At 39.4% G+C, this 16,871-nt stretch overlaps 1 protein-coding gene across 3 annotated transcripts in view; it reads right to left on the bottom strand.

Moving 5' to 3' along the window:
• LOC109866329 (vacuolar protein sorting-associated protein VTA1 homolog) overlaps positions 1-16,871 on the bottom strand; it is a 47,854-nt gene that overhangs the window by 30,214 nt on the left and 769 nt on the right. For 2 of the 3 annotated variants that reach the window (XM_031800586.1, XM_031800587.1), the window contains exons 1-2: positions 13,229-13,458; positions 645-739 (exon numbers count right to left, since the gene is read on the bottom strand). In XM_031800586.1, the coding sequence (XP_031656446.1) occupies positions 645-739; positions 13,229-13,319 (186 nt within the window). In that variant the 5' untranslated portion in view covers positions 13,320-13,458. Of the gene's footprint in view, positions 1-644; positions 740-13,228; positions 13,459-13,600; positions 15,246-15,504; positions 15,703-16,003; positions 16,187-16,871 lie in introns of those variants that run through there. The other variant, XM_031800588.1, reaches the window with a different exon arrangement.

Raw genomic sequence — 16,871 nt, 5'->3', positions numbered from 1 at the left:
AACTGCTCGACATTTGGCATCTGAAATAAAACATTTGGCATTCACCTTTTGACAACATTGCGAATGTGAATCAAGGAATTCATCCTCAAATTGGATTATACAGCAATGACTGTACATTACAGATGTTAGGTTGAATCAAAAAATATCTCACTCCTATAATTGAAAATGATGAGGTGCAGACATTTCAATCATGTCTGCAGAACTCAACCATGGGAGGCTGCCACTCTGCCGTTAATGGCCTTTTTGTGAGGCAGTGCCATAATCCACTTCTGAGGGGGAAATTGAATCTGCTAGAAGGCCTGTCCCTGAATCGCTTTGGAAAAAAAGTAAAATGCCATTAATCCTAAAGAGCTCTTAGCAGCCAGGATGGGTTTGAAGATATTCATTACTGGAGTTCCCTAACAGACATAAGTGGTGTGATAAGTTTTACTTTGTGGATATTTGTACAGAGTTGAGGAACTAGATAGCATTATCCATCTAGCCTACCTCACATTCTAGTGTTTAGTGCATTATGACATCTGACCAAAAATCTATTAAATCAACTAATAATAATGTGAATACAATGTGACAATAGTAGATAGACTTGTTATATTGTGAGCAAACCTGTTAAAACATTGCCAAGTGTAGGCTGGCTGATATCTTACCGTTTCCAACTGGTCCATCAGTTTCACAAGAAACTTCCGACATTCTGGGGTTTTGCTGTCCAGTTTCATTCCCGTCTGCATGGCATAAAGCCGACCTGATAGAGAAGGAAACAGGTATCACTATTTAATCTCAGAGCAATGCGTCAGTGGTGACGTTTCACTGAAAATGTTTCTACAATATCAAAATGTCAACACCCTCTGGTTCCCAGATCTGATCATCTTTAAAACACCAAGTTGATATGGTAAGAGCAAAAGTGGACTGGGTACATTGTTCTGTATGTTATGTGGAGGAAATCAAAAATGTGTTTTTGCGTTCACGATGAGGTCTTTCAAATTAAAGTACCCTAATAATTTGTCCAGCATGCAGTCTGAGAACCTCTAGAAATAGGCCTTACGAGTTTCTTAAAACTTGAGCCTTACTTGATTATTTTCACATTCCTCTGTTAGTTATGACACTCACTTTGGGTGAAATTATTCATCCTCTCAACAGTGCAAGTCTGTGAAAGAGGCTGTGTAAATATTAGCATTATTGCGGTTGTCTCCTTAGCATTGTACCACTGAGCACATAACAGCCTGGATACACAGTCTTGGCTCTCATGTTTTTAAAAACACACTGTCCGTCCACCCTCTCCTCCATGTTGCCAGATCCTTGCATGCTTCAATTGTATGCATCCAGACTCTGGACCATTAGCGCCCTTCTCTCAGTTTTCAGAGATTTAAAACATGCGCACACCCAGACATCTGGTGAGGGATAGTCCCATGAGCCTTAACGTCTTCGCTGTGTGCAACTTTTGGACGCACACTGAATGTTTGAGACATCACTGCCAAGTCCAACAACTCTGGGCTTACAGCTGTTTCGAGTGCTGCAGTTTCCAACCAACAAAGAAAATACTTATTTTCCACCATAATTTGCAAATTAAATTCATTAAAAAATCCTACAATGTGATTTTCTGGATTTTTTCCTCTCTCATTTTGTCCATCATAGTTGAAGTGTACCTATGATGAAAATTACAGGCCTCTTTCATCTTTTTAAGTGGGAGAACTTGCACAATTGGTGGCTGACTAAATACTTTTTTGCCCCACTGTATGTAGGCTGTAGAACAATAAAACAAAACAAGTATAACCAGGAAAATGTAGAAGAAAAAGCATGATACTGACTGTTTTGAATGGTAGTCTAGAGCCTGAGGTGTGAGGCTCGGAGTCCCTGAAGGACTTCAGTCAGAGCCTTAATAATGTGCTGTCTCCAACCGGGACAGAACAACAAATCGCGCCAGCTGTAGTTCAAAGTCATTAGCTAGACAAAAGGCAGGCATGTGGACTCTGCTTACCCAGAACCCATGTAGGTGTTCTCCTCTCTAATGAAGATAACACCTTTCACCACCCACACATTGGCAATTTAAATGCACACAGGTTGATGGATGCTGCTGTCCCTAAGGAGATTAAAAGGTGAGCCACTAGAACAGCTTGTAGCCTATAGCCTGTCTAGCCAAGGAACATGGAACAAGGATCTGCCATTTTTCGAAAGAGTGACCATGCAAATTGCTAAGCAAATCATAGAATAGGCTACACCAAACCATGAGCAAGCACAATATTTCAGCGAATGTTTGTTACCAAAATGACAATGTAAAGTACTGTATTTTATTGAGCTCGTCAGTAAGACCAGTGATGCACTTGTCATTCTGAAGTTGACAACTACCTTTGCCTCAAAAGCAACAGGCTTCTATAGACCTGCCTGTGAGCTGAAGAGGACAGAAAGTAGGCAAGCCAACATCAGCTTCCATTTCAGCAGCACATCAATAGACTAAATCAGCAAAGTCACATTTCCAATCATTACATTGTAAAACACAGTGATTCCCAGCAGAAAAGAAAAAAGCAAATATGCCCAGCTGGGAGTGCTCTAAGTAAGGCAGAAATACAGTGGGTTCATTTAAATAAAGGCACCGGTCTTTGACACAAGGCTGCTCTCAGTATGAAGCCTATGAGTGGGAAATGTTTAATGTTTCACTGTAAATGTCAATGTTTACAGACCAAGGAATGCGGTAATCATTCTTGTCCAGATCAACAGTGATGGGTATGAGGCAGTGAGGCAGTAACAGACAGCAGACAGTGCATTTGGAAAGTATTCAGACCTTCACATTTTGTTACGTTACAGCCTTGTTCTAAAATTTATTAAATACATTTTTTCCCTCATCAATCTACCCACATTACCCAAAAAGGACAAAGTGAAAACAGTTTTTTATAAAAAACGTATTTACATAAGTATTCTGACCCCCTTTTTTTTATGAGACTCGAAATTGAGCTGTGGTGCACTGTGTTTCCATTGATCATCCTTGACATGTTTAAAAAACATGGAGTCCACCTGTCGTAAATTAAATTGATTGAACATGATTTGGAAAGGCACACACCTGTCTATATAAGGTCCCACAGTTGACAGTGCATGTCACAGCAAAAAACCAAGCCATGAGGTCGAAGGAATTGTCCGTAGAGCACCGAGACAGGATTGTGTCGAGGCACAGATTATGGGAAGGGTACCAAAAAATGTCTGCAGCATTGAAGGTCCCCAAGAACACAGTGGCCATCATTCTTAAATGGAAGAAGTTTGGAATCACCAAGACTCTTCCTAGAGCTGGCCGCCTGGCCAAACTGAGCAATCAAGGGAGAAGGGCCTTGGTCAGGGAGGTGACCAAAAACCCGATGGTCACTCTGACAGAGCTCCAGAGTTCTTCTGTGGAGATGGGAGAACCTCCCAGAATGACAACCACCTCTGCAGCAGTCCACCAATCATGGTAGAGTGGCCAGACGGAAGCCACTCCTCAGTAAAAGGCACATGACAGCCCGCTAGGAGTTTGCCAAAAGGCACCTAAAGGACTCTCAGACCATGAGAAACAAGATTATCTGTTCTGATGAAACGAACACTTTGGCCTGAATGCCAAGCATCACGTCTGGAGGAAACATGGCCCTATCCCTAGGATGAAGCATGCTGGTGGGATGTTTTTCAGCGGTAGAGACTGCAAGACTAGTCAGGATTGAGGGACAGATGAATGGAGCAAAGTACAGAGAGATCCTTGATGATAACTTGCTCAAGAGCGCTCAGGACCTCAGACTGGGGGCGAAGGTTCATCTTCCAACAGGACAACGACCCTAAGCAAACAGCCAAGACAATGCAGGAGTGGCTTGGGGACAAGTCTCTAAATGTCCTTGAGTGGCCCAGCAAGAGCCCGGACATGAACCCGATCGAACATCTCTGGAAAACCTGAAAATAGCTGTGCAGAGACGCTCCACATCCAACCTGACAGGGCTCGATCTACAGAGAAGAATGGGAGAAACTCCCCAAGTACAGGTGTGCCAAGCTTGTAGCGTCCTACCCAAGAATCAAGGCTGTAATCGCTTCCAAAGGTGCTTCAACAAAATACTGAGTAAAAAGTCTGAATACTTTTATTTAACTAGGCAAATGTGATATCAGTTTTTTTTTTTATGTATGCATTTGTAAACACCCGTTTCTGCTTTGTCATTATGGGGTATGATGTGTAGATTGATGAAGGGAAAAAAAGATTTGATCAATTTTAGAATAAGTACAAAAAGTGGAAAAAGTGAAGAGGTCTGAATTCTTTCTGAATGCACTGCAAGTCTGTTTCAATTATAAATGATGCCATCTAGGCTAAATCCCACATTCAAGGCAGCTATATAATAACGCGGCCTAATCGAGTGAGAAAATACATATATTTCTTTGTTTCTCAAGTTTCTGACAGCAGTACCCCACCTGGAATGCCATCATAGTGTATGGCCGGTTGAATGCTGCTGCATTAAAAATGAACAAGGAAAAGCCTGGGGCTGGAACCAAAATGCCAGACTGGGCCTGTTAAATGGTTATCTCCATCTCTCCAACGATAACACGGACTCAATTCAAATGTCAATTGAACATCAAACCCCGGAGGGACACGGGTTAAGGTCACCAACTTATGAGACAGAAGCAGAACATAATAATACAGTCACTACTTTAGGGTTCAATTTGATCCTATTCAGTTCAGTTTAGATAGACACTATTTCATATGCTCCCCATAATTACATGTATTGTTAATAGGCTTCACCCTCTATCATCTATCAAAACAATATAACAATATTAATCATTGAGAACACTGTTCAAAAAGTTTAGGAACAAAAAAATTTGAAAATCACTGTCTTTAACCACAGACAATGGCAAGCTGAGAATGAAAATGTCTCGCCAAAGTATGCCTGTCGATATTTCCTAAACAATTAACCACAACCAAAGCCATGGGGATCAATTTGTTCATATGATGTTGGTCACAGCACATCACAGTGGGCACCCACAATCTCATCCTTTGTCAAGCCATTACGCTCATACAGCATTAACAGCCAATTTTCCTCCCGTGAAACAATGCAACACTGAGACCATTCACGATACAAGGCCATGAAAATAGAAACCATAATTCAACTGTACTTCAGGGGGGAAAAAAATCATTTTGCCATGGGCAGAACTTTTTATGTGAGTATGTTGAGTAAGGGAACAACATGGATGGCCAGAGTGGTTACAGCATTCTCTCACAAGTTTTTGGAAATCATCTCTCGCCCAGACTGAGATGTAGGAGAATGACAAACTACAGTGTCCAATGATATGTTGACATAAAAAGGTGACACAAAAATAGACAGTCAGCAGCAGTCATTCGTCCTCTAGCCTACTTTGATTATATAGAAATATTGAATGCAGTTTAAAGGATAAACTCTTTTCATTAGTCCATTGTTGACATAGTCACAAAATGGTTTGCTTGTCAGCAATCAAGTTGTCAAGATATATAAACTGTCAAAATACAGAAATCTTCCCTGTATGCTGCACTATGTAGCCAATTTTCCCGGGATCAGTGTCCTCTACTGTTGACAGTCCTCTTCGAAGAGAATGTTCAAGAATACTCCCCAATCTTACAAGAAGTAATTTAATATTTTTCCCCATACAACGGTGCTTTCACAGAAACAGGAAAGTGGTAGTTGAAACACCACAACGCAGGCCTACGCTAAGACATCCTTGTCAATATATCTTGAAGCAACAAAACCGCCTATAACATTCGGTCAATAATCTTTCGGGTTTCAGAACTATTAGAATGTAACTAGCATCCTTGTTAAATGGTTATAAATGGGAAGAATACATGCTTGTCCTGGCATGCATCCCCTACGCAAGCTTGACGTTAGACATTAAAAAAAATGAAATGTAAAACTGTGTGAGCCGAGACCTCAGTTTGGACGTGACCAAGTGTTTTCACTGACATCTGCAGTGAGAACAGAATTGTGTATTCTGGAATGCTAGCCTGCGTACTCGCTCTCCTCACTACAAGGATGTTATTATGTAGCTGCATTTCAATCCAAAGGCTGGGTGAACTCCAGGAAGCGGGAGGGAAAACAATGTTAAAGAGAGCCTTTTCCATAAATGAATACTGTAGCACAGCGACATGGTGCAGGGGTCTACACTAGTTGGAAAGATACAGGTGCCACAGTCAAGAAAAGGGGTACTTGGGTTAAATAATGGTGGTTAAAGGGGAATGGAAACACTAGGATTTAGAACGCCAGCTAACTAACTGTAAATGGCAATATTGGCAGATAGATTGATGGAAACTACAATCTAATTGTCTGCATCACTTCCAATCCTCCATATATATTTTTTTAAATAATATATATAGTTTTTTTTTTTTTTTACCCTGCAACCCTACCACACATCCCCCAATTGGGGCAAACTAGTGAATAACATAGGCCTGTATTTCCAGCTAATACATACTATATACATTTTATGGGCACAATAGTTCTAATTTGTTTGTTTTTACTCCTGTCCTTCCTTTACCATCAACCATCAATTTCTGATGTCCATCCGGTTTGATTTCCATATCTTTCAAACTGTGCTCTTTCAGTTCTTAAACTATACATGTTTTACAGGCACAGGATTTTTTACATTAGTTATGTAGTTGATATTAGCTGTTATTACTCCCAACCTTCAGCTCAATTCAACCCCTCACATCATTCTCTTAACACCATCAATATTGGATTTCTATTTGCCATATTTTTTTTTACTGTGCTGTGATGTTTCACAAAAGCTCTGAAGCTTTCTATTCTCATTGTTTATTTTTGCTAAAACTATTATTTTATTATTGATCGATTGACTATTACTTTTCAGATCGCCCATTAGTGCTATCTGCAGGGTTAGCTCCAGGTAAATATTGCAATTCCTCAGGCATTCCTGGACCTGTGACCAAAAACAAGCTACATTTGGACAGTACCAAAACAAATGATCTAATGATTCTGACTCTTCGCAGCAGAATCTGCAGAGCTGGTAAGCTTGTATCCCCCCATATAAATAACATTTTATTGGTTGCAAGAATTTTGTATAATAATTTTGAATCCGGCGTCGTTTTGCATATCTCTTCATAAACCATGCGCCATGGAATCGGTACGTCAAAAATCTATTCCCATCTATATGGCACAGCTGTCAATTGTTTGGTCCTTACATTTAACTGGTATAGTTTTTTATTTATCATAATTTTATTTAACCATTTATAGTCTTTAATGTAGGGCCGGCTTTTGCTTGACTCTGAAGTCAGCGATGTTGATGATGGTCGGTCGGTAACCCCTACACACCATAACCCTCGAAATTGAAAAGGTAGGAGCAAGCAGAGCGCCTCAACGTAGGCCTATGACTCCTTTCCATTCGTAAACTCCCGGTTGACGCATCGAAAGTTCCCTTCGCGATGAAGTCATCCTCCGCGAAGAGCTGGTTGCAGATCCTGCTTGCCCAAGCTGACCTGTCATTACTTATTTTTTGGGAGCCAATTCCTACAGCCTGTTACTGTACAGTTCATGTTTGAATTACTACTTGATTTTGCCATCTTCCTGAGCTCTCGAAAACTTAATACCAGACAATTTGCGTCACTGGCGTCAGTCGTTACTATGGCAATTTAAAATGGCGCTGCCCACAGCTCAAATAAACCTTGTCGACGATCAAAATACTAAATATAGAGATATTTTTTTCTGCTACATGCACATGTTTAGTATTAGTAGATTGAATACACCTGTTCGCTTAGATTTATTTCCTAAAGTGTTCCCTTTCCCCTTTAAAATCACAAAAACGTATTTAAAATCATGAATTTGCCTTGTTCTAGAATCTATGGAACAGCTCATATAGGCTACTATGTATAGCCTATTCAGCCTAGATTATGAACATTGCACAATAGGTTTAGCCTATGTGGAATTGGTCAATGTAATGTTACGGCTTGACGATAAAGATGAAAAACACACCTACCTAGATCTTTCATCATTGACAACAAGAATGATTGTTACACCACTCTTTTGTAAAGCCCGCCATCACTGTAATCCACCAAACTAATACATCAGCCTTAGGCTCCTATAGCCTTGAGTCCCCTAACCATGAATGCTTGACCAAAGAGAAAGCTCATTTGCTATTCAGGTGGTTTCATCCATTAACATTTCAGGCTAATAACTGAGAGAAATAATCATAATGTCACACTACTTTAAAGGTAGACTAATCAATTGGATCCTATTCAGTCTGGTTCAAATAATGGTAGCTATTTTCTTCGTGAGTTTGATTTACATTGGACCTTTGAAGCTAAATAGCCTAGTCTGGCTGACACCTAACTTGAATCCTCCTGATTTCAGAGTCTGGAAAGGCTCCTTGATGTTGTCAACATGATGTGATGATAATGAATGGGGCTTTGCTTTTTACTGGTTGGGTCTTCTCTGCGTCTTTCTCACTCAAATATCCACATGGACAGCCACACAGACCCGGAGTGTCGCCCCCTACCAATACAACCGTCAGATTTTCTAATCCAAACAATGAGAGGTCTTAACCCCCAAGGAATGTGTTGTTCAGAGAACAAATCAAAACTCTTGCACAATTTCTGTGCGAATACAAAATTGACAACGGGCTCCTGTCCAGAGCAGTGCATCCAAGTCACGTGGGTCGCGTTAGCCAGGCTAAGAACAGCCTGGGCTTTTGGCTACCCTGCAATCAAGTGGGGGGCTACATCGGTCTTGAATCTTTGAATTATACTAAACAAAAATATAAATGTAACATTTAAAGTGTTGGTCTCATTTTTCATGAGCTGAAATAAAAGATCCCAGAAATTCTCAATAGGCACAAAAAGCTTATTTATCTCAAATTTTGTGCACCAATTTCTTTACATCCCTGTTAGTGAGCAATTCTCCTTTGCCAAGATAATCCATCCACCTGACAGTTGTGGCATATCAAGAAGCTGATTAAACAGCATGACCATTACACAGGTGCACCTTGTGCTGGGACAATAAAAGACCACTCTAAAATGTGCAGTTGTGTCACAAAACACAATGCCACAGACGTCTCAAGTTGAGGGAGTGTGCAATTGGCATGCTGACTGGAGGAATGTCCCACAGAGTTGTTTCCAGATAATTGAATGTTAATATCTAGACCATAACAACATTCTTTTAGAAAATGTGGCATTTCACCCAACCGGCCTCACAACAGCAGACCACCAGCCCATGACCTCCACATCCGGCTTCTTCACCTGCGGGATCATCTGAGGAGAGGGGGGGTGTTTAGGAATATTTCTGCAGACAGAAATATTCCCCTTGTGGGGAATTCCGATTGGATGGGCCTATGCCATCCCAGGACCACCCTTGCACAGTCATGTGAAATCCATAGATTAGGGAGTAATGCATTTATTTCAATTGACCGAGTTTCAATTGACCGATATTTCAGTCAAATCTTTGAAATTGTTGCATGTTGCATTTCTATTTTTGTTCAGTATAGATTCATAACAATGAAGAACTGCTCAACCATAAGGTTTCCAAACAAAAGGCAGAATCATGTTGAGAGAAGTAGTCAGTGATTATGGCTCTCAGCTCTACAACCTCCCAAAGACAATTGTTGAGTCATTCAGAGACATGTTGGTGCTGACCTCCAGTGGCATGCTGAATTAATGGTCCACTCTGCCGCACATTGGCCGTGCAACAAGGAACTCTGACGCTGAAAGACATTCAACCATCTTTGCTTTAGTCCAAACAAGCCTAAATAAAAATTAAAATCAGACAAAATTGGAAAAGTCAAGAAAAAAACGAAGTTACTACTACACTTTGTCTAAACCCCATCAACTGACAATCCCCCCCCTTGCTATAACATTATTTTTTTGCAGATCAATATTCATAATAGTACACACAAAAAAACAGGACAGACATCCAAAGGACACCAATTACTTTACTGATTTCCTTTCAATTCTACCAACACACCCACCATTCCAATTTGAATGAACAACCCAGGCGGGCAGTGGTCCCAAACTGGAAAAATATGTTTCCAAGCATATTTGGCTAATCCACCTCACAGCATGTTCTGCACATCCCATTCAACCAAAGGCAGCCATTGTCAGTCAACTGGATCTCTGTAATGAGCCATGTTAAAGCGTGTATTGGCAGACAGCAGCCCCTCTCAATGGGAGCCTATCAGGCTCCAGCTTCCAGAAAGGAAGGCCACAGTATACTCTCAGTGAGTGAAGCATTCTCCAACAGTCCATATTACACATGGTTCGCTATAGTAACCTGGTAGAAACGACCAACGTGGATATGTTAGGGCCGATGCCGATTTTTGGGAGTCAAGGAGGGTGAGGGCCGATATTCAGAATCATTACATTTGAATATTGATGACATTTCTTAGACACAGCCATGTCTGCATTAATTTATCAATTTTAAAATCAAACAATACATTGGACTTAGTTTTTACCAAACTACATAACGGTATTATTATTTATTTTTTAAATGGTAAATTTCTTGATAAACTGGGTAAATTAAGAGGGCATAGGCCTACTCACAACACAGGTGAATGCATATTAAATAGGAATGTGCATTGAGATATTGAGCTTGTTTTGGAGTCTATGGTGCTGACCTCTCATTGTTTTCCTTCCATTTGGGACTGATATTAGTCTACTGATCAACAACATTCGCATCGAAGCACCACTCCAGCATGTCACGCCTGTATGGAAAGACATCATATAGGCATATGTACATAACATCTAACAAGAACAAGGCTAGTAACAAAGATGAAAATTACTCAAATCTGCCCATAATTTGAGATGTGAGAAAGCACACACGTATTGCGTGCTGATCTACAGCTTCATTGGTCCATAAACATGCAGGACGATTCTTAGGTAGCTAAACCTACTGCCAATCTTTATTTAGGCATTTAAATACACTTCCTTCTTTCCCTATTACAACAATCTAATCAACTGTCAACTAGGGCTTTCGCTGACCGAAAGTCTGTTCTTTTGACCAATCGATTGGGATTAATTTTAAAACGTGTATTTTTCTATATAGACACCACATTTGTTGTTTTTTACAGACCACGTAACTAGGCCTAGGAGTCCTAGACAAAGCGAGTGCAACAATATCCGTAGGCTAGTTATTGGTTTTGTAACAATACCCAAACATGCAAAGGAGGATATTACATTTTTCAATGTTTGTGTAGCTATTCAGGACACATCCCCATGAAGAAAATTCCATTCATAACTATGCATTTCTGTATAGTACAAATCAGGGACCCATGATGTCATTATGTTTCCGCCATTCTGTTCTAGTGTTCAATAACCAAAAGAGGTTAAATTTAAGGTGTCATTATAGCTGACTCCCCATTCCTTCTGCAGACATCTTTGAATATAGATTCAGAGTAGATATTTAACCGTTTTTGGAAAACATGGTCAAATCAAATTTTGGGATATTTAACCATCATTCTGTTACCAAATTTTACATCTGCACTGTCCTTGGAGTAAATGTTTTTTTGCACAATTTTTACCGGACATTTTTTAAATTAGTCCTTGAGCAAAAATGTGTCCTTTTGCACAGAGTTGTATGGTTTGTTTAATTTTGTAATCAATGGCTTTTGTTTGGCATCATTTTAAAGTGATACATTTTCAAGTCTCAGCGTCATTCTGTTACCATGGAATTGTCGACACACACACATACTGAACAAAAATATAAACGCAACGTGTAAAGTGTTGGTCCTATATTTCATGAACTGAAATAAACATGAATTTAAAAAAAATTGTATGCTGACTGTAGGAATGTCTACCAGAGCTGTTGCCAGAGATTTGAATGTATATTTCTCTACCATAAACTGCCTCCTACATCGTTTTAGAGAATTTGGCAGGGCGTCCAACTAGCCTCACACCACGTGAAACTACCCAAGCCCAGGTCCTCCACATCGTTTGAAATGGTTGCATATATAAAATAATTGTAGTTTTTCCTTCTATCCACTTTGAGATTATTCTTGTATAATGAAAAGCACTTAACAATTTTAACACATTATTATAGTGGAGATATCTTGGTTACTAAACTTTGCATGATTTTGTTCTGAGAGCCGAACGCAACTTGCCCAGCCAGTCAGATGAACTCGTGGATATCATTAGGTCTCTGCGTGCAGTTTGAAATAAGTTGCTAAGTAGCGCTAGCTCTATTGCTAACTGCCGTAAGTACAATTGCTGGAAGTCTATGGGTATCTGCTAGTACGTTAACGCTAGTTCGCATTGGTTTGCGAAACTACCTCTAACTTCTGTTACGAGATGTTCCCACGCCAATAGATGGCGCTGCTGTTGTGTGTATTCTACTGTAGTGAGGAGTGAGCTAAATTATGCATTACGTACTATGCACTGAATGGAGCTGTATGCATGCTACCCAAAGATGTTGAAGTAAAGACATTCTTATCAACATTACCTTGCTATTGTATTGAATAATCAGCATACAAAACAGCTTCCTTTATACTGGACACAGAGACATAAAAATTGTATCCACAAGTTAATCTAACTCTGGGGAAGTAGATAACGGGCATCAATGACAAAATCCCGAAGTATCCCCTTTAAATTTAGGTGGCTGTCGCTCATAATATTTTGAAGGCAAAAAGTCATTTGTGTAAATAAACTACCGGCAATCCATCTGAAAGAATTTAAGGTTGCAGGAGGGGTCTAAATCAAGTCATTTGAGGACGTTTTGTTATGTTGATTCTTCTACAGAAAGGGATTGTCACAAAATGTACCCAACGTTAGGCACATATCTTCCTTACACTGTCTGGCAAGTCAGATAACCAGCCATGATCTTACCATATAACTGCTTTTTCGCAAAGGTGGCAAAGCATGTTAGCTAGCTAACGTTAGCTACTTTGAGCATTGTCTAAAGCAGACCTTTCTAAACCAGTTCGCTATGCTATGCACCTCGACTACTGTTGTGGAAGCAAAAAGCCGACTGAAACAAGCAAAGGTGCAGGAAGTGCGCTTACTTAGTTACCCGCTAGTAAGACTGTCAACAAGAAAACTTGTCAAAGTTGTAGCTGGCAAGATGATTCGTTAGTCGCTACCATTAACTATCTGGTGTTATGATTCCATAGCTAACGTTAGCTAGCTAACCTCTCTACGCATCTCATAACATTACGGATTTACATGTTCGCAATAGTTAGTTACCTAACGTTAGCTATTTGATTTGACGATGCATAGTTATGCCGATACGTTTACAGATGATTGGCAACTAAACGTTAGCCGAGTTGGCTAGTACAAACTCACAGTAATAAGCCACGACAGGATCCCTCTTCTCATGTTCCTGTGCAGTTCTTAGATAGTGCTGAATGGCTTTTAGCTGTGGTGGAAGAGCCATCTCTAAGAATATCAATAACAGATTAATCAACAATCGAAATGTGGATCGCTAGTTATCTATATATATATTTTTTTAATGTTCCTAATCGCGCAGAATTCTTCTGCTCCTTGTTCAACACGTGTAGCGCCATCTGCAGGACCGGAGGACTATCAAAGCAAAACAGCATCATATTGATATTCATTACTGTGTACTGCAATGCATTCCACTGTGATCTCAAGAGCTGTGTAGCCAACAATATTATAAAATGCATGTAATAACAATCAATGAGAATTATGGCATACCTGTGCAGTAAACTGTCATCAAGGAACTGCATGCAGCTTGTTGTTTGGGGAGTGGTTCGACACCACAATGATCTGCTGTGATTACACTGCATATTGACCTTTCCCCCCAAGAGATAGCATGGGGCTATCATGAACACAGGGTATGTATAGAAAGCAACTGAAACTGGGCATGCAGCAGTCCTGTTAATCTAGGGTTGCTTTGTCAATACAAAAGTTTGTCAGTACATTAAAGCTGCTGCATAGCACCACCTCTAACAAAAAAACAAATCTAACTGATACTTTTGAAACATAAGAACATTTTTGATCCTAAGCTAAAAAGCAACAGACAGATTTTTTTTTGAAACATCATACTGTAGAACAATATTGTCCTAAGATGAGTTGGTCATAAAATGTGCCCCTTTTATTAAACAGAGCTGAGAAGTTCTATGCATTTTATAAAGAACACTCAGTCAAAACAGACAATAGATGTAATAGAATTCAATTACCCTAAGAAATGTAAACATAGCAACCAAACATGAGTCAAAATAAAAAACCTACGTAACAGATAACTAATTGATCCCACTTCCCTAAAATACTCCTCAGATTTACTGACAACCAAATGAATGTCATTCCTTCTTTTAACAGTTACCTCAGCTTTTCTGTACAAAATGAAAGAGGCAAACTTTAAAACTACCCATCTGTCACAAATACCAGAAAGCAGTATGCCATATTGTACCTGAGATGATACATTTAGCTGAAAATAACAAAAGTTGGATGGATGCCTGATAATAATTTACAGATACAAAACAAAAGAGGTAATCATTTTCAGTACAGCAACAGCACAGTGTTAAATCAAAAGCATAATACTTCAAGCTATGAAAAGGGTCTTAAAATAGTCAACTATATGGTTTAACCATCCACACTGTGACCAGCAGACTTATCAGCAATCACACTTAAATCTACAGTGATGTGCAGAATCTGCATGATAAATCTGGTAGCATGGAAACCCATCTTCTTTAACTTATTATTATTGTTATTGATACCATTCCTATATATAGTATTTCAAAACCTTAATTTCACAATCATCAAATGAGATGTGCAAAAATCTGTCAAATTTAAAACTAATTTGAGAACCTTTATATAGTCCGGTACTTCAATTCATACAAAATGTACAATTACTAATGTATTATGACCTGAAAATAATTCAAGCCAAATATTGAAATCAAATCTAAGCTTCATTAGGTGAATTTTTTGCCTGTCTATGCCTTAAAATGACAAATTTTCAGCTTCTGTCGTAGGGTATCAGGATGTTACCATTGATGACATGACATTGGCCATATGTTGTACTGGACAATTAGATTACATTACTGTGGGATGTAGGTTTGTCTATAGGCCCCTAAAAAGACTACAAGAATGCTATAAAACTTTTCACTGGGTACAAATATGGAAAATATTAGAATTACTGGTAACACGTTTCTTTCTTACGTGGGCCAATGATTGAAAGCTGCATATGTCACAACAATATCATTAGTCTATTGACAAAGTAAGGTTTAAATCTGTGTGACTTGACTTAAACAATGGGATTATGGAAAGAAGTGTCTGAGTGTCAACTCCCAACAAAAAAAGCAGAGGTATGTCGTTTTCGGCATTGGTGTCCATGTGAGACCTGGATAGACACACAGAAAATTGAAATGTGATCAATTACTCTGTAGCAAATAACACACAGGTCATTGATTGGTCAAATAACCCAATCTCCTACAGAGTATCTCAAATATCTCAGCAACACACAGCAGCACCGTGATCCCAGTGAAAGTGTACATTGCACTTAAAAATATGGTCTTTTCAAAGTGTTCTGGCACCATGCATTTTGTGACATTGAACGTCTTTTCTAGGGCACTGGCATCACACATGTAGAGTGGGTGAACCTGGAAACCAAAGAGATGGCTCTGCAACCAAAAAGCGATGACTTCCAGAATAATTCTTAGCAGGACAGAGATGATGTAGAAGACGGTGTATATAGGTCTCTGAAGGATATCCTCCTGGTCAATGTTTTTACAGGCAGCATAGAGATGAAATACAGCTCCAGGGACTAAAACAGTTACCAACTGCAATGCCCAGAATACCTGCAAGCAGAATAACATTCTGGCTAGTGGAAAAACAACCTATTCACAAGTCCACATTGAACAACAGCATATATTTGAGCCCCTCTGTTAATGACATTGTTATTTACATTGACTTCAACTGGAACTTAATGACTGGAATGAATACTGTTGGGTTTAAATCACATTATACAATATCATCAGAATATTATAACGATGGTAGAGTGAAAATTCACAACTGTTTGTGGATCCTGACATATTACCAATGGTTTCTGTCTAGCTTGTATTCTATTATCAGATAGGTTAATGCAGGAAGCTGTCTTACCTGAGGTGTTATCGGCCTAAATTGGTTGTAACAGTAGAGGTTTAACTCCCTCCTGTCTGGATCACAGCTAAAATGGAGAGCTTCATTGCCATAGACTGCAAAGCCCAGGACGCCCAGAAAGAACATCCGAACAGAGCCAAAGAAAAGTGTGTGGAACTGGCCTATCACTGTCGGAGGCCTGAGCTAAAACAAACAGACAGAAAAAGGCTTTAAAACAGCATTTGTTTGTAAAATATAAAAATTGTGTGTGAAAACGGAGGAAGCAGAAGTAGGTTTATCATTTCATGAATTACACAAACTTTTGTGAACAGATGACACATTGGAATACACCACCCTCGTGAGAAAATAGCAGATGGACCAAATATCAGATCTAAATTAAACAATTTCAAAAATGTTTATTAAATCAGTAATGCATGGAGTATTTTGGTAATAGGTTATCTGTCATGTTTCAAACACAAACCTATACTGAAAGTAGGATATTTACTATGCTATATGTAACACGTAGTCATCTATCAACAAATGCAACAGTCTATCCACTATTGTACAGGTAGATGATATGGATGAATAATTCAGAGAACTCACTGGGCTCAAAGTGACCACGACCATCGTCCAATATTTTATATATTCTTGGTATCACCATACTTACACATCCTTCGTAAAAGTTCTTAATGTAGTTTAAAGACATGACTTGGCTGCTATTCTCCCAGTTCAATTATTGTAACCTGGGGCGTCATTGTCAATCTGCTGGCATCAGGCAAACCCAACTATACGTCTGAAGCTCCTAATGACCTTTTTGCAGCTGAAAGCCCTTGTCAATGCATATTTGTCTTTTATCCTTGGTGCCTTTATCAATTGACTCACTCAGTAG

This window comes from Oncorhynchus kisutch, linkage group LG21, assembly GCF_002021735.2.
Source record: "Oncorhynchus kisutch isolate 150728-3 linkage group LG21, Okis_V2, whole genome shotgun sequence".
Taxonomy (NCBI): domain Eukaryota; kingdom Metazoa; phylum Chordata; class Actinopteri; order Salmoniformes; family Salmonidae; genus Oncorhynchus; species Oncorhynchus kisutch.
The sequence above is the reverse complement of the archived record's forward strand: the minus strand, read 5'-3'. Positions and strand labels throughout refer to the sequence as shown.